The 27,047-nt window shown below is 57.7% G+C and overlaps 2 protein-coding genes and 1 long non-coding RNA gene across 9 annotated transcripts in view; 1 reads left to right on the forward strand and 2 right to left on the reverse strand.

Moving 5' to 3' along the window:
* Positions 1-1,669: 1,669 nt before the first annotated feature.
* On the reverse strand, positions 1,670-4,105 carry LOC123386189. Of its 2 annotated transcripts, none has more exons than XR_006599945.1 (3): positions 3,985-4,105; positions 2,176-2,319; positions 1,670-1,964 (listed from the first exon to the last, which is right to left on the reverse strand). It is a non-coding gene; the product is annotated as an uncharacterized LOC123386189 (long non-coding RNA). The 2 variants fall into 2 exon arrangements; XR_006599946.1 differs by having other exon boundaries at positions 4,007-4,102.
* Positions 4,106-4,145: 40 nt separating this feature from the next.
* On the forward strand, positions 4,146-16,144 carry FAM181A (family with sequence similarity 181 member A). Of its 5 annotated transcripts, none has more exons than XM_019833577.3 (3): positions 4,146-4,282; positions 7,119-7,299; positions 11,784-16,144. In XM_019833577.3, exon 3 carries the CDS (start codon positions 11,871-11,873, stop codon positions 12,747-12,749), a length of 879 nt encoding a protein of 292 aa, XP_019689136.2. In that variant the 5' UTR covers positions 4,146-4,282; positions 7,119-7,299; positions 11,784-11,870; the 3' UTR covers positions 12,750-16,144. The 5 variants fall into 5 exon arrangements, with proteins under 5 accessions (XP_019689136.2, XP_006933133.2, XP_044916401.1 ...); XM_045060466.1 differs by lacking the exon at positions 4,146-4,282 and adding an exon at positions 4,736-4,755; XM_019833578.3 differs by lacking the exon at positions 4,146-4,282 and adding an exon at positions 5,068-6,506.
* The window catches only part of ASB2 (ankyrin repeat and SOCS box containing 2), a 28,758-nt gene continuing 17,748 nt past the window's right edge, over positions 16,038-27,047 (reverse strand). For both annotated transcript variants that reach the window (XM_023255984.2, XM_023255987.2), the window contains exons 7-9: positions 19,928-20,492; positions 18,942-19,095; positions 16,038-16,689 (exon numbers count right to left, since the gene is read on the reverse strand). In XM_023255984.2, coding sequence (XP_023111752.1) covers positions 16,553-16,689; positions 18,942-19,095; positions 19,928-20,492 — 856 coding nt within the window. In that variant the 3' untranslated portion in view covers positions 16,038-16,552. The remainder of the gene's footprint in view (positions 16,690-18,941; positions 19,096-19,927; positions 20,493-27,047) is intronic.

Consider the following 27,047-nt stretch of genomic DNA (forward strand, 5'->3'; position numbering starts at 1 on the left):
CACCCTGTGGGAGCAGGGGGCAGTGTGCCCACAGCTGCCTGGGGTCACTTTTGCAGATTTCAATCTTCCAGGAGCTCCGAGATGGCCTCCAGCGTCACCTGGCTTGTCTTCCTTCTGGCTCTGATTGTAACAAGCCTTAGGCAAGGACCTGAAAAGGACTCACGAAAACCAAGGTAAGGAAGAGGGGAGGGTGGCCCTGGCAGGGCCAGCAGCAGGAGCCCCCTGGGGACTCTCATCAGTCACCCAGGAGCTCGAGTGGCAGATGCATCTGTGAGCGGGTCAAGCGAGGGACTGTGCATGTGGGAGAATGTGAAGTGCGAGCTGACTGGATACAGCCAACGGCCAACCAGCGCTTGCTGGGAAGGGACAAAAATGCTGGTGCCGAAATATACACCCCGCATGTCCACATGGTATTTCAGCATCCAGCCTGCTTCCATTCTTATTCACACCAGAGCTTATTCTTTCATTCTTTGAGGGAATGGAAGAACAGGTATTATTGTCCCCATTTACAGATGAGAAGACTGTGTCCAGCATTGGGGGTGGGGGTCCCTCCTTCGGAAATGTAGGCCATCTTTGCCCAGTGTGAACCAACTGCTTGACAAAAACAACATGGGGTTTCTAAGGATCCCACATCTACTCAGGAAAAGGGGGATACATAATCCTGGGATGGGGGGGGCGGGTGGAGGGTGGAGACAGGGGAGAAGAATGAGCAGGGGCTCTGGAATATCTTCAAAGTGCTGGGGTGTGGAAGGGGGGCTTTGGTCAGAGTTCTTGAGGGGCAGGAGCCTCGGGCTGCAAGCCAGGGAGGCCATGAAGGTTGAAACTGAAAGGCTCCTTCCCTGGGAAGCGCAAGAGACCCCGAGGAATTCCCACGGCGCCCTCTTGTGGCCATTTGAGGCCAAGACTGGGCGCTCAGAGGAGAATCCTGCCTTTTCCTCTTAGCCAAGGTCATTATTGAAAGAGGGGGTGGGAGCCCTGATCTGGGGAGTCAGGATTTTAATCCTGACCATACCACTAGTTCACCGGCTTGCTTGGGCCAGCCACTGCACCTCTCAGCTTCAGTTTCTTCCTTTGCTAATGAGGGAACTGCTCTCACGAATGGAAATGCCGACCACAGGTGAGGCTAGAGCGGTGGGAGGTGGCGGGGGAGGGGGGGGGGGGTGGTGGTGGCGGATGGGAAGCACTCCCACCTGTTCACTGGGCCTCCTCTAGGAAGCTTCTAGGTCTCAGGTCTGCCAGTTCCTAGCTGAATGAAACTGAACAAATCACTGTGTGCCTCAGTTTCCTCCTCTGTGAAACAGGGGTACTCAGAGGAGCCCTAGAGTATGGCTGGAGGATCTGGAGAGTGAGCATGAGCCCCTCTGTGTCTCTTTCCAGTATATAAAGCGCTGGCCAGGGCTTACTGGTCTCAGAGAGCATCAGCTCCCGGTGTGGGGCTCTAGAAGCTTCTAGAGCTGCTAGGGGCTGGGTGTGGGGAGAGAAGACGATGCTGTGGCAGACCCTTCCCTGCACTGCCCCCAGGATGCTCACAGTGGGTGTTAGAAGGCGGCCCCACATTGAAGGTTTGTGCTCTTTTGGGGGGTGGGGAGCAGACTTCCGACACTCCCTCCACATGAGATGACCGTTTGGCAGAATTGAAGGGGGAAGAGGAAAGAGTGACTCTCCAATGTTCACTTGTGTCCTCCTGGGCACTGTTAATTAATATTTAAATTAACATTATATCCAGGGCAAAGCTTGGTAAAACTTCTCTGCGTGTGGGGAGGGGGACAGAGAGCCCAGTTAGGAGGCTCTGGAAGCGTCCGGGTGAGGCGAGAGACGGTGGGAGATGGGTCCAGGGTAGAGCAGAGGAACTGGTGATGAGGGGTCGGATGCTCGATATAGTTTGCGAGCAGAGTCCAGGGGGCGAGCTGATGGAAGGCTATGACTGCGGGGTCAGGGATGACTCTGAGGTCTGGCCTGAGCACCTGGGAGGAAAGAGCCGCGGTTATTTGAGAAGGAAAAGCCTGGGGAGAAAACCCGGAGCTCAGTCTTGGGTGTAGAAAGCTGGAGGATCTGGAAGATCCTTGGGGAGAGAGCAAGAGAGCGGCTGGGTGGGACTCTGGGGGTTAGGGGAGAGGTCCAGGCTGGAGACGGACGCGGGGAATGATCGGCTCACGACTGGTGCTGAAAACTCACGAGACGCATGGAGTTTTCCGGGCTGTGAGTGCAGAGGAGAGGAGCACACTGTTCCTGGAGCTGTGGCCGACGATCCAACTCCAGGCTTCACTGGGTGAATACCGAGCGCACATCTGCTGCCTCACTTCCCACTCTGGGCAGGACCTGCCGGAAAAATCCGCATCTCTGGCCCTGGGAGTGGCCTGCATTGTCCAGCCCTCGTCTCATGCTTCTTACCTCCCTCCTCTGCCCACACTCTCTCCTCCCAGAATCCACTGCATCCTGACAGAGATAAAGCCACCCGACACATCCTTTAGCCTGCGGGAAGGGATCGGTGGAGCTGGGGTCCTGTTTACATCACCCTTATCATCCATTCAAGGTCTGATGGGAACTGTCATTGCCAGCCCCTCACAGATGTCTTTGAACTGGAGCTAGATGTGGTCAAGCCCTTGGGCACTATTCGGGGTTCTCTCTCCCCCTCCACCACGCCTTGGTGCGTCTTAGAGCCCTGTCGGACCCAAGTCTTTCTCCAGGGTCCCAGCAAGCCAGCAGAGTGAGTAGAATGGCCCCCATCTTACAGATGAGAAAAGTGAGGTCCAGAGAGGTGAAATTATTTGCCCAGATTAGCAGAGGCAGGACTGGAATGTAATTGCCTGACTCTTAAGGTTCGTGCATTATCTCTGCTTCCAGGTGAGAAATGTGCTCCCAGGAGCACCTACCATGTGCAGGGCACTGAACGCCACCTGAGTTTGGCAGTGTTTGGCCTGAGCAACCCTGTCAGCCTTGTTACCCCAGAGGAGGTGAGGGGGCTCCTGAACTCACTGTAGTAACTCTTCTTATCTGAGCAGGACCGTGCTGGGGAGCCTGGGAGTTACTGATTGTGCAAACGTCTCTCTCTCTCTCGACAAGACAGTGTGTGGTTTGGGCTGGATTTGGGCTACAGACAGAGTTGTGATCAGAGGTCAGGAAATCACGAGTTGGCACTGGGACGGGTGACCCAGGGAGTAGGCCGAGGGCTGGGCTGTGAGGCCAAAGGCGACAAGCCAAGAGGGACAATATCCCCTGCCTCCTCTGAGGGGCGCTGAGGTATAGACACAAACTGAATCCAAACCCCAGGTCCTCTGCCACTTTGCTCAGAGGTCAGAGGAGAGCTTTTCTACCTCCTGCAGCCTCAGTTTCCTAATCTGTCAGATGGGAAGGATGACGCCCCCCTCAGAAAGTTTTATTTATTCAGTCATTGGTTTGTTACGGATGATTACGTTCTATCTGAGATAGCAGCTATAAAGCTCTCAGTGCATCATGGTATTTGAGGGGAGTGGGGCTCCTCCCCTGTCACCTTTCTCTTAGGAAATCCCAATTTGGGGAGGCAAGGGCTCCTCTCTGATGAGAGAGTGCATTGTTTATGTGGAACTGCCGGGGGACAGCTGTGGCCGGGAGGGCCACGGAGCATATGCTGTTCCCAGGATGTTTTATGACTGGCTACCGGAGCCCCCAACAGGACTCAGAAGCCAACCAGTCATTTTGCTCCATGTTGTGATTTGTTCAGCAAACCTTTATTATGTGCCTACTGCATGCAGAAGTACAGGGGGGATTCAACCGTTCTTCCTAACTTTATCTCTGCCCCCACGCCCTGCCGTGGCGACCTCCCCTCTCCATTGTCCTAAACGTCTCGGTGCCTCTATTCTCCAAAATGCCTACCCACTCTAGTCTCTGTGTACTGCACTGAGTCAATGAGCTCTGGTCTGGGAAGGGGGAGCGCTTGAGGACTTGGAAAATCAGTCTCTCTCTGGGACTCTGTTCCCTTGATTAAAATCCCAAGGGTCGGGTTACCAGAACGCCAAGCTTTGCACACCCTGGCTTCGCAGCCTGTGACTGGGAGCTGGAGGCAGGGACACCTGGCACCCAGCCAGCCCATCTCCATCCGCACCTACAGAAGGCATGACTAGCTGATCAGGGCATTCTAACTGCCGGGCCTGCGGGGCCCTCGGAATCCTTCCACAGGGCACCTGCCAGCCATCACCAATCAAATCCGAGGTGGCAGTTGAGATTAAACGGACTTTTCATTCCTGGCTGTGCCCTGCGTTGGGTGAAGAGACGCACCAGAAAGGCTCCCGGAGTCACAGGCAAGGTGACAGACATGTGGCACAGTAGCTGGGATCAGTGGGGGGCAGTGGTCCATGGGGATCACCCGACAGGGGCGTAAAGGCATAACTGCTGTGTTATTCCTGCCACATCAGCCCCTCTCTATGGGTGAGCCGTGCCCAGGCTGGGCTTCCCTGGGCAGCTGTGGACCCAGCCCAGAGGGGCAGAGCTGGGGGAAGGGCACAGACTCTGAGCCAGGCACTGTACTGGGCTTGGTCACAGATGATCTCTTTTTTTTTAATGTTTTTTTTAAATTTTTAATTTTTAACATTTATTCATTTTTGAGACAGAGACAGAGCACGTGTGGGGGAGGAACAGAGAGAGGGGGAGACACAGAATCCGAGGCAGGCTCCAGGCTCCGAGCTGTCAGCACAGAGCCCGACGTGGGGGCTCGAACTCAGGAACTATGAAATCATGACCTGAGCCAAAGTCGAACGCTTAACTGACCCAGCCACCCAGGTGCCCCAATGTTTCTTTCTTTTTTTTTTTTAAATGTTTATTTATTTTTGAGACAGAGAGAGACAGAGCATGAACAGGGGAGGGGCAGAGAGAGAGGGAGACACAGAATCTGAAACAGGTTCCAGGCTCTGAGCTGTCAGCACAGAGCCCGACGCGGGGCTCGAACCCACGGACCGTGAGATCATGACCTGAGCCGAAGTCGGACGCTTAACCAACCAAGCCACCCAGGCGCCCCTGTTTATTTCTTTTTAAGAGAGAGAGAGCACGAGCAGGGAAGGGGCAGAGAGATGGGGACAGAGGATCCGAATTGGGTTCTGTGCTGACAGCAGAGAGCCCAAGGTGGGATCCAAACTCACAAACTGTGAGATCATGACCTGAGCCGAAGTCGGATGCTTAACCGACCGAGCCACCCCGGCGCTCCCCAGATGATCTCTCTTAATCCTCATTGTCCACTCTGCCAGCGAGCTGCTATTAGCTCGACCTTAAAGACGGTCACACTGACACTTGTCTCTGCCACTGCAGTCGGGCCACGGCCAGGGGCGCGGGGACTGGGGAGCAGGGCTGTGAGGCATCACGAGGTCTCCGGCTGCTCTGAGGGCACCGCCATGCTGGTGCTCAGCCTTGGCTGTGAGAGGAGGTCACCAGGGCAGGAAGCCCCCAGTCTGGCGGCCTGGCAGCCAAAGGGGTTTATTTCAACCCAATGCCTTTCTTTCCAAGAAAAGTGGAAAGGCCTGTCTGTTCTCATTACTGCTGACAGCCTGCCTCAGGCCAGTCTTTGATAGAAATACTCCCATTATATAAGGGGGTTACATAAATCATCTTGTGATGTCTGTCACACGTCCGCGAGGTGCTGGCCGTGCCGCTGTGCCTCTGAAGGCGCATCTGTGTATTTCCGGAGTTGAGATGGTCAGGCCCAAGTCGCCAGGTCGGGAGGGGCGTGCCTGGCTCTCTGGGTTAGCTAAGCCCCTAGGAGGGAGTCGGGGCCTGCGAGTTAGTTAATAGTCAGCAGGGAGCAGCATCATACAATGGTCACGACCAAGCGTCTGGACCCGGCTGCCGGCATCTCAGTCCCTGGTCTGCCATTTACTGACCAGACGACCTTGGGCAAGTTTCCATGCTAATTCGTGCCTCAGTTTCCTTATCCATTGAACAAATGGCTCACTACGTGTCATATACCTTGATCCAGTGGTGAGTGCTGGCTAGGGCCGAGCTCTGAGCAGACGTCAGGGTGCAGAACAGCCTGACCTTGGGTGAATCATCTCCCCTGCCCGGCCTCTCTTCTTCACCTCTAAAATGGGAAGATGGCCCATCTCTTGGAACGGAACTTTCTACAGAGGTGTGGAAACGTAAAATTGTCTTTAAAATTTATTTTTGGCGATTGAAAATATTACGTGCTAAAAACTGTACTAACAAACACACACTCAAACGAGTTGTAACTCACAAGCCAACACACTAGACCCGTTAGCCCGGGCAGTTAACCGGTTAACGCCCCAGGGGACTAGATACTAAAGCTTCTCGGGGAATCGTTTTCATTTGATGACTATCCTGAGATAGCAAGACAGACTTTTAAAAATTTACCATTTTAGCCTCTTATCTCTTTATGTCAAGATTTCTATAGGTTCTGCAACCGGAGCAAAATATGGCCAATACTAGACTGTAATCCACAACTCCTGATTTTGAAGTTCTAGGTCATCAAAACACTCTCCTGGTGTGAATCTGTTTTCAAAATAAGTGGAAATTATCGCATTTGGGTGTGTAAAAGAAATCTGCCCTCCTAGCACGTCCCTGTCACTGTTTCATATATCGGACTCCCTCAGGAGTCTGTTTAAGGGGCTTCTTTGTGTAAACACAGTTTGAAAGCCCACTGCCCCAGGTGACCTTCCAGGTTCCCCCTCTGGCTGGGTGGTTCATGTCATTGTCACCTGCCTCCTCTCACTTTTGGTTCCAATCTGCAGCTGTGTTGGCTGAATTCTAGAAGTGGGTTATGTCAGATGACGTCCAGGAATTCTGGATGGGGGGCTCCAGGTAGTTTGGGAAACCAGGGAAAGTTGGGGTGTTTGTCCCAGTGATGGGTGGACAGAAGATGGCTGTTAAGTTGTCAGGACAGAGTTGGTCTCCCCTCCAGCACGTTGCACTGGGGACAGAGGAGCGAGCAAAGGAAGCCCCCCTCCTCCGTGCCCTCTGGTGTCCGCACGCAGGTGCTGAGTGGAGTTACTAGAACCCGGAAGTCCCTGACACTGAACCATGTAAATAATCTTGAGGAGGGGTTAGCGCAGCTGGAAGGTCAGAGACCCGCATCCGTGACGGATGATGGGGAAGGAAGTCTCAAGTTCAAGTCAGCCCCGCTCCTGTGCCTTTAACAGGTGCTTCAGTGGCCCCGTCTGGTGCGGAGAGATGCAATTATGAAACGGTGCTCCCTGTTCTCCACACACCCACAGTCCAGAAGGAACACCGAGGATTTGTCGTCAGGTGCAACCGTAGCCGTCACCAGGGTCCTTCACTAAGTCCTACTCTGTGCCAAGGCCGTTCTACAGAAATTCGGAGGTGAATGAGCAGTTGTGCCCTGCTTTCACGGAGCTCACTCAGGTGGAGGTAGATGGGTGGGTGGGGCAAATAGTAAACAAATAAACAAATAGAGGCAGCAGTTTTTCCATTCGGTGGAGTGGGCAACATATGTGATTCATGAAACATTTAGTGAGAAACTACCCTGCACCAGGCCCCGGTTAGGGGTCAGATTACCAAAGGCTTTCTGGGTTAGGCCAAGGAGGTTAGACTTCATTTTGGATCTATAAACATAGGGATGGGAGAGGGTGCACGGAGACCGGCCTGGCTTCAAGTTCAGTTTTGCCAGTTATTGGCTGTGAGGCCTTGAGAAAGCAGCTCAGTCTCATATCCTTCATAGCAGTACTCCCCTCAGTGAGCTGTCGCGGGGTCAGGTGGGGTCTTCTACATGTGATCACTGATTGCAGCTCTTGGCACATATAAGGTGCTGACCAAGTATCAGTTTCTTCCCTCCTCCTCTCTCCCTCCGCCCTCTCCCTCCTCCCCCTTCCTTCCTCCCTCCCTCCTCCCCCTTCCTTCCTCCCTCCCTTCCTCCCTCCTCCCTCCTCTCCCCTTCCTTCTTCCCTTCCTTCCTTCCTCCCTTCCTTCCTTCCTCCCTTCCTTCCTCCCTCCTCCCCCTTTCCTCCCTTCCTCCCTCCCTTTCTCCCTCCTCCCCCTTCCTTCCTTCCTTCCTTCCTTCCTTCCTTCTTTCCTCCCTCCCTTCTCCCCCTTCCTTCCCTCCCTCCCTCTTTCCTTCCTCCCTCCATCCCTCCCTCCTCCCCCTTCCTTCCTTCCTTCCTTCCTTCCTTCCTTCTTTCCTCCCTCCCTCCTCCCCCTTCCCTCCCTCCCTCTTTCCTTCCTCCCTCCATCCCTCCCTCCTCCTTCCTTCCTTCCTTCCTTCCTTCCTTCCTTCCTTCCTTCTTTCCTCCCTCCCTCCTCCCCCTTCCTTCCCTCCCTCCCTCTTTCCTTCCTCCATCCCTCCCTCCTCCCCCTTCCTTCCTTCCTTCCTTCCTTCCTTCCTTCTTTCCTCCCTCCCTCCTCCCCCTTCCTTCCCTCCCTCCCTCTTTCCTTCCTTCCTCCCTCCTCCCCCTTCCTTCTTCCCTTCCTTCCTCCCTCCCTTCCTTCCTTCCTTCCTCCCTCCTCCCCCTTTCCTCCCTTCTTCCCTCTCTTCCTCCCTCCTCCCCCTTCCTTCCTTCCCTCCTTCTTTCCTTCCTTCCTCCCTCCATCCCTCCCTCCTCCCCCTTCCTTCCTTCCTCCCTCCCACCCTCCCTCCTCCCCCTTCCTTCCCTCCTTCTTTCCTCCCTTCCTCCCTCCATCCCTCCTTCCCTTCTTTCCTTCCTTCCTTCCTCCCTTCCTTCTTCCTTCCCTCCCTTCCTTCCTTCCTTCTTTCCTTCTTTCCTTCTTTCCTCCCTCCATCCCTCCCTCCCTCCCTCCCTCACTCCCTCCCTCCTTTCTTTTCTTTCTCCTCAATAAGTAGGAAGAACACACAGGAAAAACAGCCCATATAAGAGCACTATGGAATGAGTTTTTAAGCTATGGACTCAGACCCCACAAGGTTCACTGGCCTCGGGGGTTTGCTACTGGCAGAGCAGTGAGGGGACGACGTCACCGGCGAGCAAAGCCCGGTGGGCTGCAGCAGGAACAGACCCCGAGCCTGCAGGAGGCCACAGTGGGAATGGGCCGGGATGGTTTGAAGCCAGCGTCCCAGCAGAGAATGATGCAGAAGGCGGTTAAGTGGGCCAGCGCTGGGTTACGGAGGGATTCGAACACTAGCCGAGCCGTGTGACCTGGCCCCCAAGCAGGGGGCCCACCCCGGTGACCTCAGGGCAGCCCTGTGCAGGGCCAGTTCGGAGGAGCAAGGATGTTCCTGCCTGTACCGGTCAGGCTGGGCTCGGTTCTGCTGCAGAGACAACCCTCGGCTCTCAGCGCTTAGAGCAACGATGACTTAGCCGTCGTGCGGCCGCGGAGAGGGGCCGCTCTCCAGGGCGGGGGATGGCCAGCGGTTGGGAGACTCCAGTCCAGAGACACCTCCGTGCCAGCCCCTGCTTCCCCCGCTGCCTCAGCAGGGGGAGGGGCACGGGGGATCCCACGCCCGATCCCCGATCCCTAAATTAAGTTCCGGCTTGTGGGCACAGGGCCCTCTCCTCCAAACCCTTCATTTGGCCTGCAGGGACCCTCCAGCCAGAGAGGGAGGCGGCTTGAAGCCAGGCCACTGTGGCCGGCGGCAGCAGTCTATTGGCCAGCAGGAGGGGGTGGGACCATCCTCCTGGGTGAGTCCCCTGGGCCTGCCCTGCAACCGCTCCCATGCGGGCGAGGGGACCTCAGAGAGGAGTCCTTGGCATCACAGACCGTGCTACAGAGGTGGGGTGTAGGCCGCCGGCCCGGCCGTTCAGCTGAGCGGAGGACCGGAGGAGACGCTGGAAGAGGAAGGGGGGAAAGGACGGGAAGGGGAAGAGGTGGAAGGGAAAGGAGGCCGAGCAGAGAAAGGCAGGAGGCGCAGGGCCCGCCCAGGTCGGCCGGCACGGAGGCCGCACCGATCAGCCTGCCTCCGCCCGCGGCCTCACCTTCCCTCCGGCCAGTCAGTGGGCAGGGCCAGCGGCCAGCGCAGGGCTCCCTCGCTCGCTCAGAGCGGCCCGCTTGCGGCCCCGCCGGCGTTGGCACGGTGACAGTAGCCAAGTGTGCAAACTTGTGCCATTGTCCCCAGGCCAGGGGGAGCCATGGAGACTGGCTAATATGACACAGGAAAATGTTTGCTGATGGCAATTCTATGGGCTTTGTCCACCTCTTTCTCCATCATGACGACTCGATTTAAGTCCCTAACTGTTTGACTACAAATGCAAGGGGACCGTGCAACGCCAGCCTTTTGTCCGGCCGCGCTGAATGGGCAATTCAGGCTTTGTGCAGCTCAATTGAGGAAGCAAACATAAAGACAAGATTCCTGAGAGCTCCGGCTCCCTTCCCATGGATATCCCAGCACCTCGTTAGGGAGTCCTTCCCCGGCTACCTTTCCCGACATCAGCGAGCCGCCTGCCCTCACAGGCTGGCCAGTGGCCGGTGCCTCCGGGAGGGGGCTGGGAAGAGGGAGACAGAGACAGACAGAGACAGAGAGGGAGCGAGGAACGGGGCGGGAGGGGGAGAGGGAGAGACACTCAACACTCAAGGACAGAGGGGAAAGAGCCCGCCCCGGCTTACCCCGTCCGATTGTCTGTCTGCACTGGGGCATGGCAGCTGTAGGCCTGGAGTCTTTGGGGGAGGTATGCAAGCCCATCTCTTCTGGGCCCAGCCCCTCCTCAATCCTGGACTTTTTAAACACACGCACGCACACACACATGCACACACACACACACACACACACGCACACACACACACACGCACTGCCCCCTCGAGAAACCAGGGAACCGAGGTCAAGGGGAGGAGGGGCTGAAGGGTAGAAATTTACCGGGAAATGATTGCATTTGGGAGCTGTCTTTTTTGTGATGGTCCCCATGGTGACAATTTGTGACGGCAAAGAATGTGGGAACGGGGCGCTGCCGCCTGATTGGGATGCTTTGTATCTGGAGAGGCGCTCCTGATTGGCCTGAGGGGCCCCCCAGCGCCGGGGACTCGTCCTCCATCCAGCCCACTCGAGGGCTGCACGACTGCTTCCAGCCGGACGCACGGAGCTCGCCGGCCACGCCGGGCCTGGCCCAGGTCTGCCGCGGGGAACCTGCCAGGCCACGTCGGCGGGGGGCCCGGGGCCGGCCCGCACCCTCGGTCAGTGTGGAGGCTCAGGCGGCTCCCGCCGGCTGGGTGGGGGCGTGGGGCCGGCTGGGGCCTGGGGGAGGGGCGAGGGGCCTCGGGTGGTGGCCCAGGAGGCATGAAATTGCTGCAGATGCTTCTGCGGGGGAGCCCCGCTGCCCACAGTCTGAGATGAGCCCGCCAGGCAGGCCCAGGCTTGAGTGCCAGACGGGGGTCCTGCCTGTCCTGCGTGAGCGCCGGGGGTGGAGCGTGGGCGCCGAAGAGGGGGGGCTGAAGCTAGCAGGCCTGGGGGCGGGGGTGGGAGGGGGAGGGCATCACCACTGGGGAGAGAAGGGGCCTGGCCTTGCTCTAAAGTGGAGCGGTGGCCTCGGCTCAGAAAATAAAAACCTCGCTGGCAAGTTGCGCACGTTGGCAGCGTGGTGTGTGGGAGACACGGTGCGCTGGGCACGCGGAGACTTGTGCTCGGGCCCCAGCGATGCCACTTGTGGCTGGGCCGCCCTGGGCAAGCCGCCCAGCCTCTCTGAGCCTCGGCTGCAGGGGAGGGCCAGACTTGGGAGGACTGAGTGGGCCCGCGTGTTCCCTCCCAGATGCTGAGGAAACGCATGCTCAGCGGCCTGAATGGGCAGCCCGGTGCCCAGGACTGTGTCTCAGGATAAGGGGCGCTGGCCCTGCGGCCTCGGGGGAGAGGGGGGGCGGCGGCTGGGTGCTGGTGCCCGGAGAGACTCCCAATGGCCTGTGTGTCCCCCCAGGTCAGCTCTGTGCCCTCCCCTGGAGCCGCCAGCCACGAGCAGAACCCACCCGCTTCATGGAAAGCCCCATGCAGTGGCCTCCTGGTGATGGCAAACGACAGTGACGTAAAGATGCTGCTGAACTTTGTGAACCTGGCGTCCAGTGACATCAAGGCGGCCCTGGACAAGTCTGCACCCTGCCGCCGCTCGGTGGACCACCGCAAGTACCTGCAGAAGCAGCTCAAACGCTTCTCCCAGAAGTATTCCCGGCTTCCTCGGGGCCTCCCCGGCAGAGGGGCGGAGCCTCACCTGAAAAGGGGACCCGAGGACCGGCCAGGGAGGCTGCCCCTCGATTCTGGCCATGATTCCAGTCCCGGCGGGGGTGGGGGCTGCAAGGAGAAGGCTCTGGGGAACCCGTACAGGGAGGAATGTCTCTCTAAGGAGCAGACCTTACAGGGGCAGAACCCAGAAGCTGCCAGGCCTGGCCAGGTGCCCATGAGGAAAAGACAGCTGCCCGCTTCCTTCTGGGAAGAGCCTCGGGCCACCCACAGCTACCCGCTGGGGCTGGAGGGGGGGCCGGGCCCCAGGGAGGGACCTCCCTATGAGGGTAAGAAACATTGCAAAGGTTTGGAGCCCTTGGATCCTGAGACGGCCCCAGTGCCGGCATCCCCAAGGGCACCGGCTGAAAAGGAGCCACTCAAGATGTCTGGGGTCTCCCTGGTGGGCCGTGTCAATGCCTGGAGCTGCTGCCCCTTCCAGTACCATGGACAGCCGGTCTACCCAGGTCCTCCAGGGGCCTTGCCCCAGAGCCCGGTCCCCGGCCTGAGCCTATGGAGGAAAAGCCCGGCTTCCCCCGGGGAGCTGGCCCACTTCTGCAAGGATGTGGATGGGCCGGGGCAGAAAGTGTACAGACCCGTGGTCCTGAAGCCTATCCCCACCAAGCCGGCTGTACCGCCACCCATCTTCAATGTCTTTGGCTACCTCTAGCCGGGCTGGGAGGCCCTCGGCTCCGACCTCTGGCCTGTAGGGGTGTTGCGGGCCCAGGGAGCTCTCCACTCGAGGAGCGAGCTGGGCAGTGGCGTGGCCTCTTGGGAACCTTCCCTTTGTGTGTGTGGATGGGAGGGGAGGACAGGATTGGGGCAGTGGCTTCTCCGGCAGGCGCCAAGTCAGCCCTTGCCTTGGGAGCCGTGGGGCCGGGCTCCGCCGGCCCCTCTCCAACCAGACCAGAGCCCGACAGAGCATCCCACTGTCCTCGTGCCAGTCTGGCGCGGCGGGGCTTTGCCCCGGCCCGCCAGCCGCTCCAGAAGCCAGAGTTACACGTCTGTTCACCTGCCACCCACTATGTAAGCCAATCTCAGTTCTGTTCTTTTTGAGGTGTTTTTTTTTTTTTTTTTTTTTTTGTAAATATTAAGAAGGTTAAAAGAATAAAGACATTTCTTTTGCAGTTTCCACATCTTGATGTCCTGAGGTTGAATGGTCCCCAGGTTAAGAAATGCTGGCTGGGCCCGGGGAGAGGGCAGCTTAGGGAAGGCGGCTGGCTGTGGGGGTGGCCGGAAAAGACCCAAAGACCTCTGAGAACGGACACTGCGGGCCGGCAGCTCCACTCTAAGGAAGGAGGGTGGAGAGGAGTCACCGGGCAGTCACCTCTGCTTGCCAGGTCCAAGAACAGAGGGTGAGGGAAGCCCGTATCTCCAGATGGTCCCCAGTGCTCTAGAGAATAAGGAGGCCGGTGCCAGAGGAGGTGGGGCTGGAGTCCCGGCTCTGCAATGGGATGTGGTGCTGGACCTTTCCTCCGGGGGCCTCCTTGCCCCACCTGCAGCGTGAGGGGTGGGATGAGAGTGGTCCCCCTCTGCCATGCCTTCCACTCTGATTATGGCCTCAGAGCAGAGGCTGGGCCAAGGCAATCATGCCCGACCCTGGCCAGAGAGAAAATCAGGACACGCTGGAGCTTGGCCCCCTGTGGACAAGCCAAAAAAAAAAAAAAAAAAACTCTGGCTAAGTCAGATTCCTGGGTAACCTGCTGATGGCCCCCTTCCTGGGCCTGGCACAGAGCAGGGTGCTGGTGGCAGGGAGTGGCCCTGGGTCTTGCCCTGATGCTGCCTAAAGGGCAAAGCCATTGGAGAGGCATGCGCCTCCATACCGGCCCAGGGTCTGCCCTGCTGCGTGAACCTGCTCCGTGGCTGAGAGCACACAGACCTCATCAAAGCACAGCTCTCACCACTGGGACAGGTGCAGGGCCAGCCCTGGCTGGGGACTGCAGCCCCCTAATTAGCAGCATGATGCCGGAAAGGTCATCTCCCTCTGTGCCTTGGTTTCCCCACTCTATAAAGCCGGGGACTAGGTCAGTGATAGCAAACTGAGGTACCTGCCATTTCTGCACCCAAGGCAGGTGTCCTCAACTAGTCACAGTCACTCTCCCTCGGGGGAATCCTTTCTAACACAAGGCTCCAGGATTAGCGATTGTGAAGGGCCCTTCCTACTCTGCCTGGTTTTGCTCTAGGATTCCCCTGGAGTGGAGCATCTCTATGGGAGGGCGGCCTGCTCCCTGGGAAGCCAGTGGGTTTCTGGTAGTTTGTCTGATGGTCTGGGAGGACTTGAGAGCCACGGAAGCCACGTGATGCCGGCAGACTTGTTCTGAGTCGTTATCCAGCACACAGGGTAGGGCATCAGGACGCTCGCCGCCGGCCGCTCCGGTCTGCTCTGCCCCTCCACGCGGTACAGCAAGGTGTTAGAAGCTCTGATCCACCTACCGGCTCTGTGACCTCGGGCAAGTTACTTAACCTCTCTGGGCCAAAACTTCCTTATCAGAAAAATATGACCGAAAATAGATTGTCGTAGGGATGATGGGAGCACCTGGTACTCTTGAGTGTCACAGACCTGACAGAGAGCCGCACCCGCCAAAAGTCGCCTCCCCTAGTCATCTGGGCCATCCAACTGTCCTCCCCCCGGGGGAGGAACAGAGCCCAGGGAAGCGTGTTTTCTCAGAAAGCTGCCCCAGCCCCTCTTGGGCTCCTTTCCCCAGGGGACACCCTAGTGATGCACGAATACAAACGCAGGGAGGCTTGTCTGGAAGCAGAAACCTTTACTAAGGAGCGGCTGGACAGAAGCACACGGCTCCGGGACTCCCCAGGCAGAAGCAAGTTGGGGGCAAACACATGTAGGACAGCTGTGGTTAAAAACATACAGCCGCAGCAGAGGATTCCCTGAACAAAAAAGTAAGTCGTGCTGGTTCAAAGTGAAACCCAGGAACTCACCTCCTAGCCTCACATCTCCAGCACTAACGTCCCACGTGCTGTGCGCACAAACCGGAACCACTTGCAGGATTTTTAGTGTTTGGTGATGCTGTTGAGACATCTCTGCGGCCCAAGTATGGGGGTGGGGGAGGAGGGCTCTGCAGAGGGCTGTGGCTCCAAAGTCGTTCTCTGGAGCAGCGGTGGTCAAGAAATGGAACAACCAAGCACAACCCGAGCACCGGCCAATCACAACCGACCCTTGGGAACAGGCCCCAGCCCAGGCCTTAATCCTTAAGCTTCTGGGTTGGGGGGCGGGTGTGGGGGGTGGAATAGGGGCCGGGATCTGAGAAGGCCAAGGCTGGGGAGAGACACCTGGCGAGGAGGAGCCCTGACCAGTGCCTGTGACCAACCAGTACTGACGAGCACTCGTATTCTAAGAACCCAGTGCCTCCCAGCATCCCAAGAAGGTGTCCCAACCATGCCCACCTGAAAATGGGCTGGGGGCTCCCGAAAATGCCTGGCTTCCCCCACAGAGCCACGTGAGGATCCCGGGGGGCAGCAGAGGGGACAAGGCTTCGTGCCTCCGGTTCGGTGCCTTTGCAGGGGTTGACAGTGGCCACCCCTCCAGCACCTTCGCTCACGGTGGCCCGTATTCAGATTTCTTTTCCTTCCTGGTATCTCAAGTTTTGTGGCAAACGGGTGAGCAGGACGCGAGGACAAGCTGCCAGGAAACGTGTGTGCGAGGCCATCCCAGGTGTCAGGAGGCTTGTAGACACGGAGCCCTGTTTGCGATGCTGCTCCCGTTTCCACGGTGATTGAAGCAGGACAGAAAAACCAACCCCAGGCCGCTCCGCTCACAGAGCAGGAAGCTGCCCCCTCTCCTCCAGCTGCCGGCTCTCCTGTGGCTTTCAGAAGCCCAAAGGTGTCGTGCACCCTGTCCCAGCACCTGCCCCACCCCTACACCCGCCAAGAGCAGCGCCGAAGACCCCAGGCCCTGTGGGAAGGAGGGGGTCGGGCGAGAGGGACCTCGCGGGGCAAGGTGTCATCTGTGCAACGTTTATTGTACTTGACAAGTGGGTCCCCCACCCACCCCCGCCGGATCACACCTCCAGGAAAAAAACTCAGGAGTCAAGTGGAGAGTTTTACAGACAAAGCGGGAGGGGACCGGGACAGCCCGGTGGCAGGTTGTCTCCGAAAGGCAGACTCATCCCTGAAAGCGTCGGGGGCGGGGCTGCGGCTGCCCTGCTGGCTCCCACCTGCCGCCCCCCCCCCAACTTCTGCCCTTGGGGCCTCTGCCATTCCCAACGGCAGAGAAAGTCTGGGCTCCGCTCATCAGGTTGAAAACAAACTCGGGTTTTTCTCCCACTTGACACGTTGTGTTCTCTGGTCCGGGCAAAGCTCTGGCCCAGAGACCTGGCGAGGTCACGGCAGCTGCCCCAGCTGCCACGGAGGCCAACCCACGGCCTCGTTCTGTCATCAGACCCCCTGGGATTTGGGGACACGGCTGTCCTGAGGCTTAGTGACAGTCCGAGGAGCGACTCCTCCACGCGGCCTTGGTTACTGGGTATTCTCGTGTTTCAGGTACCGAATCAGCCTGCCCGGGAGGGGCAACGCATCCAGGAGTTTTATGCGGTGCTTTCCAACCACCTTCCTCACTTGCAGCCGGCACAGGTGAGCCAGGGGCCTCGGGAGTTCTGGGAAAGGGGAGAAAGAGAAGTGCCAGCGTGTCGTTTGCAAGCAGCGGAGTTTGCCTGTGACTGCTGGCAGGTAGGAGACACCCAATCGATATGACTGGATAAGAGGGGGGCACCCACCACGCTCTGAAACCCCGGCCCCTGCCAGCTGAAAAGGTCTGGCGAGGCAGCTCCCGCCTCGTCGCCCCTCATCGATCCGCAGGGCCCAAGGCGGCAGCTAGGGCAGGTACAAACCCATTTCACGGGTGAGGACGTAGTGGGGGGCACACCTGGAGCCGGAGCTGCCAGCCCCCTCGTCTTGTCCTCCTTCCGGTATATACACAGCCTGGACCCCCCAACACGGTCTTAGCGAAGGGGTCGGGGAGTTCGACCTCTTAAGTGCCCCCATGCATGGAATTAAGCTCTGAGCTCTGGTGGTGCAGGCAGGCCAGCGTGGGGGCAGGGATGGGGCATCTCCCCACACGTCCCCAAATCCCACTTGGCTGCCGCCTCCTGGGAGGCCTCCCGGGATATCTCACACAGCGGAGTTTTCTCAGCTGAGGGGGAGGGGTGAGGTAGGAACAGGGGTTGATGTGTCTGGTGATGGGGCAATTTATTTCAGTCCTGGGCACAGGGTCTGGCACAGGCGAGGGGTTTGTTGAATCAAAGGATGCCATCCATTCACTCAACAAACACACGCTGACCCCTTGGCTGCCTGGCCCCGTGTTCCCGCCAGGGATGCAGAGGCACCAACCCAGGACCGTGGGGAAGGCTTCCACACCAGATGGTGCCATCTGAGCAGGGTCTTGGCGGGTGGGCAGGTATTTGCCAGGCGAAGAAGGGAGGTAGGGACATTCCAAGCAGGGGAAACAGCAACGCCAAGCCGAGGAGGCCGTGGCCATCCCGGGAAGATCGGGACGCGGAGGGAATGTGGAAACAACGGCAGAGGGGCCAGGTGGCTCAAATGCCATCCAGATGCATTTCTGGCTGCTTGGTCTCGCTTAGGACAGAGCCTCCCCTCCGGGAAGCTCAGTCCCTTTCTCAGCTGAGTGAAGACTGAGTTTGTGAGGAGGAAGGCAAAAGGCCACTGGCGAGCAGAGGACAGGGCCGCTGGCCTGGCTGGCTTCGGAGACTCTGGGGTACCTGCCGCCTCTTAGAGCCTCTGTCCACCCTCCGTCTGGTAAAATAATGTCAACATCACAGCATTAAACAAAAAAGCACATGGAGAGTGTTCTGTAGATGGAGGGTGGGCTTTAAAGTTACCACAACAGGTGTTGGTTAAGAACTATTTGTACTACCTGCTAATAAATGTTTATAGCACACCGAAGGGTTCTGCACATTTGTCCCTGGGACTAGGTCTCACGAGCGATTACCCTTCTCTAGGGAGGGCAGAAGGGGACTGGGAGGGGTGGGGCCAACATCTAAGCAGGGACTGCTCCGCGGTCCTCTAGTGGCCGAGGATCACCGTGATAGCAGCCAATGATTCACAAACTCGGTGAATGTTTAGAGAGCCTCTAGAGCTGTGCCCTGGGTGAGTGGGCAAGTCACCACCACCCTCCGCTGTCGCTGCCCCAGTAACTCGATCAAGGGTCCAATGCAAGTGCTTCCCAGGCATTCGTGCAAATGAAAAATCCTACAGTGCGTTTGGGTTCATCGGGGCACGGGGATCAAGGAGGAAGGTGGCAAGGGAGAGGTGGAGCACTGCGGGGTGGGGCACCTGGACGGTCAGTGGGCAGGCCACAGTGTTGCTCCCGGTGCGGTCTGTGGACCAGACCTGGGAGCACGCTGAAATGCAGCCCTGCCCCACACCTACTGAGTCAGAATCTGCATTTTTAACGAAATGCCCAGGTGCTTTGTATGCACTTTACCGTTTGAAATGCCCGAGACCACTGTTCCCTCCTCTACCCCGCCACACTACCTCAGTGGCCCACAAACATGGGCAACTTACTCTGAAAGTCCCGGTACCCCTCGGTGAGCTGGAGCCATTTAAAACGTGCTCGATTTGGCAAAGAGACCCCGGGGTTGCTCAAACTTAGGTTTGAATCCCAGATGCCACCAACTAGCGGGCAGACCCTGGCTCAGATGACGACATCATCTCTCTGAGGGCCAGTCTTCTAGTCACAGAACAGTCCTGGAGACCCTCTATGTGACACGCGGCACAGAGCTTGCCACATAGTAGGTGCTCGTTAAATGTCAGTAACAGTCACGTGCCCCGAGTCCTGGGCCTGAATCGGGCAGGGTGCCCCGCCGGCAGCAGCAGCAACGACCCCTACCTGCCTTCTCCTTGATGACAGCCCAGTCCTCGAAGCTGTCGATGTGCTCTTTTAGCCGCGAGCAGAGATGCACGTTGCCTACGTAGTCCAGGAGGACGTCGATGATGGGCCCTGCCCAGCGGCTCATCTCCGGGGCAGACAGGATCTCGCAGAACTGGAAGACATCGCACACTGTGGCCGGGGCACCCGGGACCAAAGGCAGCGCCTCTGTGAGCACATCGGTCGGGGGACCCGAGGCCGGGGAGAGCAGGGGTGTATGCGAGGACGGACACCGGGCACGCCCGTGGCAGGATCTAGTTCTACCGGCCCTCGCCCCTCTCCTCAACACAGCCTCTGCTGCCACAAGCGGAAGGCGGGCAGCTGGGACATCGCCTCTCTAAGCCTCAACTTCCTTGTCCGGAAAATGGGACTATGACAACTGGAGGGTTATTTTTTTACGAGAATTAAGGTAACGTGAACATCACCTTCTTTGCACGCAGCAAGTGGCCCTGCAATGATTCCCATTAACCACTACATTGATCTCCAAGAGAACGGTGTTTCTCACCTCCTTTTCATTTCAAGTTCGGACTTTTTAAGTCACCACCACGGCCACGTCCTGCCTCTGGGTCCCTCTTTGCACCTCGTCTGCTCTTAGCCAATCTGCTCTCACCTCCATCCCCATCGGGGTCATTCAACATCATATTCCGGGCGCAGGTTTGCTGTGGGTGATGAACCCCTCAGTCTCCCACATTCCCCTGCTCCGCTGTTGTCTCCTTAAATCCCCCCAGACCGGGGAGCAAACAAAGGACGCAACCCGTGCACGGGAGCCACTGAGCTCTGCTGCCTCTGAAGCACGCCGGCCACGGGGTTCCACGGCCTGCGGGGTGTGCGGACCGCGATGCGTCCCCCCCCCCCGTCCCCCCACCCCGTCCCCCCGGGCTCCGAAGGGCATCCGCCACCAGGCCACCCTGGCGCGTGCTGGGCCTGGGAAGCGCGCCCCCGCCTACCTGCACCGCGCCGGGCGCCTTATCGGTGGCGGGCGCGTCCCTGAAGCGGCTGGAGGGCGGCGGGACGGGCGGGTGCGGGCCGTTGCCGTACAGGCACGAGAAGCAGGGCTCGCCGTCGCAGCCGAGGTCCATGAGGAACTTGAGCAGCGACAGGTACTTCATGGCGAACATGATGGTGGCGGGGAAGGCGGTGGGGTGCGTGGCGATGTAGGCGTCGATGTTGGCGCCGTGGTCCAGCAGCAGCTGCATGGTGCGCAGGCAGCCGTGGCGGATGGCCACGAGCAGGGGGCTGATGACGTCGCGGTTGGGGTCGGCGCCGGCGAGCAGCAGCAGCTCGGTGGCGTACACGTTGTTGTTGACCACGGCGAAGTAGAGCGCGGAGCTGCGGCGGTCCTCGTAGAGGCGCGCGCGCTCGGGCGCCAGCGGCGCGTTCACGTCGAAGCGCGCGCCCAGCAGCGCCTCGAGCACCGCGTCGTGGTTGCGCTCGGCCGCCAGGTGCAGCGGGCTGATGCCGCTCCGGCGCACGCGCGTGCGGCTGGTCACCGGCAGCAGCATCTGCACGATCCTGCGGGTGGGGCGGGCAAGCCGGGGGTCACGGGGCGGCCCGGCCGGCAGGGGGCGCCGAGGGTCCAGGCCGGGCCGCTGGGGACTACCGTGTGAGGAGGCAGTGGCCCACCAGCGGGGGGCGCCGGGGAGCCAGCCGGTCCCACCATGACCGCTTTGGGAAGGACGGGTCTGCGGCTATCCCCGCTTTGCAGATCAGGGAAACTGAGGCTCCGAGAGCTTCGACCACCTTCCCGGAGTCACAGAACCAGGAAGGGGTGGAGCTAGGCTTCACTCTCAGAGCCCATGGCCTCCGAAGTCCTAGTTCTGAAAGACCTCAGGCCGACTGGCCTGTGGTTTCAAGAATTTCCTGCTGACTTATTTCAGGGTGAAGAGTGTTCCCCATTCCCAACTCATTCCCTGAAGGAATGGGCCGGAAGGCCCACAGACCTGATGCAGGAGGCAGTGGAGCCCGTAGTGAAATTTGGAGCTAGAAGTTTGGCACCTGCCCTGCCTGGGTGGGGCGGGGGAATAGGGGGACAGTGACAGTCCTATCCGAGAGCTCACAGCGTCCCAGGAGACAACTAAAGGATTTACAAACACATTTTGGTTTAATCTTTTCCACAACCCATAAAGTCCGTCTCATCATTCCCATTGTGCTGATGAGAAAGCTGGAGGCTCAGAGAGGTTGACGGACTTGTCCAGGCCGTATATCGGGAAAGGCAAACCAAGAAATGTACCCCCTTCCTGCCCCAGGGCTGCGCCGTCCTGCATCTCTGTGGAGCCGCCAGGTCCTGGGGGACAGGAGCGGATGAATGTATTTGGCGTGGACCACTCCTGCGCTCGGCCCCGGTCAGCCCTTGGTGACCACAGAGTCCCTTCCCCTCTCCTGTGAGTCTCAACACCTCTTTCCCTGAAGCCTAACTCGAGTCTCTCCCAGGCTGTCTGCCTTGCCTGTGGCCTGGAGAGGGTTGGTCAGGTACTGCTGAGGCTGGAGATTCCTGTGACCCCTGGCTTTGCTCTCTCCTGAATCAGACACTGCTCTTAACATTTCATCTGCATTCATCTATTATATCTTCCCAGTAGCCCTGTGAGCTAGTACGTGTGCTATCTTAGTTTACAGATGAGGAAACAGAAGCCCAGAGAGGGTATGTGACTTGCACAAGAACACACAGCCAGTCAGTGACGGAGCCAGGGTTTGAACCTAGGCAGTCTGATTCCCCAGGCCACACTCTCGACCCCTGCCGTACGTCTTGTGTCGCAGGCAGGGTGACAGCTGATAGGTCACAGAGCTTGGCCTCACCGCGCATTAACTTGCCTGCCCCAGTTTACCTTCACCGCAGCCCTGTGGGATAGCCTGAGGTCTGTGACCTTCCTTTTGACAGATGTGATTCAGAGAGAGGAGGCAACTCATCAAAGGTAGTCAAGCAATTCTGGGGGCTCTTGACCCCTTGTATTACTCTCTTCCCCTAGACCACTGCCACCTGCAAGAACAAGCTTCCGCCACTGACCCCAATCCATCCAACCCTTGCTGACAGGTGCCTTCCCAGCCCCATGTGGCCACCAAGGAGGTGGCCGCGGTGAGGCAAGCAGGTGCCACCAGGCCTGTTCCCATGCCTCTCAGCCTCCTGGCATGCTGGCTTTGCGGCTTCCTGGAAATCTCATGCCAGGGATCTCCTGCTAAGATCTCAGCGGAAAGTATTATTATTGTTAGTGACGCCGTGTTTGCCTAAAATCTGCCCCTAAAACCTCAAAAGGAAATTCACACACCCAGGGGGGCTAATTGCCTCCTAATTTCTATTTGTGCAGGCGCAGGAGGCCTGACCTCACTCTGTAGAGGTGCTGGTCAAAGGCAGGGCTGGGGCCTCGCCCTGGACCACAGCCATCACCAACAAATGCTCCCTAACAGCCGTGGCATGCCCGAGCCCGGGAAAGAACAGCGAGAAGAGACTGCCCTGGGGCCGCTGGCCAGATGGGGCTGGCATCCCCGGCAGGTCACAGCTGGCCTCCAGCAATGCCCTGCCCAACCAGGGGAAAGCGGCAGGAATGTGGGAACATGACCAGCGTCGCCTACAGTCCCAGAAACGTCATCTTAATAACACAATAAAGTCATCTTAATGTACGCTTCCGTAGGACTTCGCAGAGTAACTAATATGCCCTGCAGGACGGGGTCTGGAGATCAGCCTGTCTAGCCCTCCCATTTTATAGGGGGTGAAACTGAGGCCCCGGGCATGGGGTGAGGAAGAGGGTGAGATTGGATTGGAGGCGGATGACAAAGCCAGGGCAGAATGTAGGTGTCCAGAATTCCCAAGGCCAGGCCTTTCCGTGATGCCTCACTCCCCCAGCCCCAGGGAGTGGCCGCGTTGGTGGCCCTGCCACAAATCATCACTCCTTTGCCCCAGCCCGTGTTGTGGGACAGAGGGCTGGAGGATGAGGAGGTGACCCCATTGATCTGAGTCTCTCTATTTCTCGCACAGGCAGGTCCTGGGGCCACAGGGCTCAAAGTGTACCTCATGAAGAGGAACAAAGCTGACCACGGCCCAGTAGAACCTTTGGTGTCTGGGAGGCCAGGTTCCCTGCGCCCCCCCCCCCCCCACTTCTCCCTTCCCTGGGGCAAGAGCCACACCCACCAGCTTAAGCCCTGAGACCAGACCAGACCCAGCTCAGGGCTATTTCAAGGAGGCCTAGAGCAGCAGCTGGGCAGGTGACCTTGGACCCCAGTCACAATAACTGCCCCCCCCCCCGCCTTGTTTCTAGGACCCACCAGTAAACGAGTCCAACTTTCTCTGTCCCAGACAGCCTCACTGTCTTTTCTCCAGGCCCCGGGTCCCCACCCAGGATTCTGGTGTCCTCAAGGCTGCTGCCCTGGTTCCAGTGTCCTGCCTGAATTTTAGCCCAGTGATAGGGAACAGAGCAGAGAGCTTCGAGTCAAAGCAAGCTGCCCCTGGCGGTGTGGGGTCCCACATGGGGCTGTGGACCTGGGTTATACCACCGGTGTCGTCTGTCGGTGCTGGGCCATCTCAGGCCTGTCACACTCAACCTCTCTGAACCACGTGTGTAACAGGGAGGTAATTAATCACGACAAGAGTGATGATGACGATGGTGACGATGATAGCTGCCCTTTAGGGAGCCCCTGTGAATTGTTGGGAGCACCCCACCCTCCTAAATAATATTACTGAGCATTTGCTCTGTGCCAGGCACCATTCAAGGTACTTTACTCACTGACCTCATTTATCCTGGAAATGACCGTATGAGCTAAGGACTTTATCGCATTCACTCGTCGTAACAACCCAGCAAGGTGGGATCCCTCTGCCCCGGTTACAAAACGCAATTGGCTGATACCTTTCCCTGAGGCTGGTCTTCAGGATAAAATGAGATCACTCGAGTAGTAGGGACCCCATAAACGGTGGCCGTTGGTGTCTTGACCACCGTGGTGACTGCAGCCCACTTGCCCTGCACACGCAGCACGCGGGCATTCTGGGTCACAAGGTCACGGTGGCGTGACCTTTGTCAGCGTTGGGTGTAATTTGATTGCAGACTAGACCTTCGCAAGGGAGCCAGTCACCCACAGATGGCTCGGCTGCCAAAACCACCGGGCTGCACTGTGGTGACCCTGCCGTGTGTGTGTGTGTGTGTGTGTGTGTGTATTTTGGAGGGGAGAGACTGCCTCTTCTCTGAGCCCAGGTGATGCTCATGCTGAGCCAGAAAAGACTCCACCAGTGGAGGAATCTGCCTGTGGACATTCCCAAGGGCACAGCAGGACTCTTGCCCGCGAGGGACCCTTCTAGGTGGATGTGTACCTCTTGTCCCGAGGTACTAGGAGCTGGAGCAGGGATGCAAACCGCCAGCTCTCCATCAGGACTCAGAACAGCTCAGCGGATCCCCACGATGCAGACTTCTGGGCCCTGCCATCCAGGGCCTGATTCAGCAGGTCTAGGGAGGAGCCCCAGAGTTCCCTTTTAATTAATAGGGATACTAACTTGCTTGTGAATGTGCCTTATAATCTGCCTTTTAATTTAATGTGTTTCATGTTCTCTATCCTCCCTTTTTCCAAAAAGAAAAAAAAAAGTTTTAAGCGGCTTGCAAAGGTGATAGAGATTAGAAGCAAAAGAGAAAGAATAGTTAAACACAAGGGCATCAGAAGCGAGGCCCAAAAGGTAAGTTGTATGCCAGCGACAAAATGCACCCTAAAAGAATGGTTCTGTCCCACACTGTGCGGTGAAATCGTCTGGGCAACTTTTAGAGACCCTGAAGGCTCAGCCCAGCCGGCTTATATCAGAATCTCTGGGGTGAGTGAGGCCCAAACATCAGGGTTTTTAGAGCCCTTTAGTGGGGTGTGGGTGGGGCTCCAGTATGTAGCCAAGACTGAGAATCTCTGGTCTTAGTGCTATTCTACATTCAGTTTGAAAGATGTCTGGGGCACCTGGTCTTGTCCAACACAAACCATTTCTTAATAGATCTGTCTTTGGTGGGGCGCCTGGGTGGCTCAGTGGGTTAAGTGTCCAACTTTGGCTAAGGTCACGACCTCACCGTCCTTGAGTTCGAGCCCCGCGTCGGGCTCTGTGCCGACAGCTCAGGGCCCGGAGCCTGCTTCGGATCTTGTGTCTCCCTTTCCCGCTCATGGTCTGTCCCTCTCTCTCAAATACAAAAACATAACAAAAATTTTTTTTAAGTCTATCTTTGGTGTTGAGCTTTAATCTCATAAGGTGCCTTTGCTAAACTGGAAATGAAATAGAAGATAAAGCCTCTGGTTAAATGTCCTACAGAGATGGCATCATCTGGCGAGCACAGAGACCAGCTACTGGGCGCTGCTTTCCATGCTATAGGTGAGCAAGGCATTTTGGCAGGTGGCTGAGAGCGGAATGCCCATGGAATGTCACATCAAATCCCTGAGCGGCTCATGGGAGGTCAGCGCGGAGAGGGCCATTAATGCCGCATGCCCAAGGAGTGAAGTGCCCGGGACTTGCCTGGCCATGGGCCCTGCGGCAGAAGCTGCTGGGAACACGGCTTTAAACCTTTGTTGGGCAGCCCTCCAAAGGGGCCTGGCCCCTCTCAGTCTTGGGGAACAGAGGGAAATGGGGCCTGGGAATGGAGGGTGGGTAACCAGGGAAATCGCTCTGAGAGTCATGAATCCGAAGCAGATTTGGGGGGAACACAAACTGTCCATATAGGTGGTTCCGGAGAGGACCCGCCTTGCTCCCTAGTCATCCTTAGGTGCTCCTTCAACCTCTCCTCCAGCTGGGGCCAGACTGCCAACATCGGGGTCCACTTGAGGCATCTGGGTGTGATCGAAGGATGCCAAGGGACAGTCCCCGCCCTGCCACTCTCTGGCAAGCCACTTCCCGTCTCTCTCCTCTACAAAATCAGGAGTTGTATGAGATCAGCGATTCCCTCAAAGGTGTAGATGGGCTGTATCTGGTCGGCTCAGGGAGCTTTTCAAAGGTAGAGGCTTAGCAGTACCCACCCCCCCCCCCCCCCCCCCCGCCCCCACCCCCGAAGATTCTGGTTTAGTGGTTCTGGGATTTGTCATTTAACAAATAGCCCAGAATGACTGTGCTCTACAGGCCAGTACAGGGATCCCGTGGGCCTGGAGATTCCAGCCCCTTCCTTCTCTTGCATTCTTGGGATCTCTCTCTCCAAGATAAACCATGTTTGTTTCCCGGGGCAGAAGGGAAATAACGTGTCTTGCCTGTCACCACTGCCTGACTTGGTGCTTTCTCCTGTCTCTTGGCTTCACTAAAAACTGAAGCCTCCTCCAACCTGGGAGAGAGTGAGCACAGACCTACCGGGTCCCTGCTGTGTGCCTGGCACTCTGCTGGGCACTTTATTTCCATTCCATAAGCCACATATATCCATTGCACTAGTCCTAACAGCAACCCCATGAGGCAGCTGTAACTATTTTACAGAAGAGGAAAACCTTTCTGAGGTTCAGAAACATGCCCCGTGGCTTCAGCAGGGATTCAAACCCAGGTCCCTGTGACTTGCAGCCTGCCCTGTGGTCCAGAGAAGGCAGGGTCTCCTCTGTGGGGGCAGATTGGGTGGAGAGGGCATCTTTGGGTGGCCTTAGGTACAGACGGCCTGCACAGCAGGGCCTCGGGCTGTGGGGGTCCGTCTCTTCGTCTCCACTTCATTCTCTGGGATGTCACTCTCACCCCCTTCTCCCTCTGCCTCAGCAAACACAGCCAACACCCCCACCAACGCACACAGTCTGTGTTTTCCCCTCTTCTCTCTGTCTGATGGTAGGCTGTGTTTCCCAGAGTGTGTCGTCTGGGGTACACGGGATGGAATTTTATGTAAAAAGCTTTTTTTTTAAATAAGTGGTAAATTGGCAACTTTAGCAATTTAGTAGTGTGATGGATGTTTCCTTCTGAAAACAGATTTTCGGTAAACATGTCTTCAGAAGAAAATACTCAGCAATGAGGGTAGAGATGCCTGAGATCAGGAAGGAAGTCTGTGAACGAAGTTTGGAAAATGCTAATTGAGTGGCAACTGCCGAGCCCCGGCGTCCTTCAAACGCAGCTGGGGGTCTCTTGCCTCCTTGGAGAGTCCTCTGTGACCCCACCAGCTGGGGGTGGTG

This window comes from Felis catus, chromosome B3, assembly GCF_018350175.1.
Source record: "Felis catus isolate Fca126 chromosome B3, F.catus_Fca126_mat1.0, whole genome shotgun sequence".
NCBI classification, from domain to species: domain Eukaryota; kingdom Metazoa; phylum Chordata; class Mammalia; order Carnivora; family Felidae; genus Felis; species Felis catus.

Bases quoted from the DNA above. Each gene is read 5' to 3' on its own strand.
- FAM181A (XM_019833575.3), top strand. From the start codon at position 10,840: ATGCTTTGTATCTGGAGAGGCGCTCCTGATTGGCCTGAGGGGCCCCCC. The intron at 11,050-11,783 runs GTCAGTGTGGAG...GTGTCCCCCCAG, and splicing joins GGGGCCGGCCCGCACCCTCG to GTCAGCTCTGTGCCCTCCCC.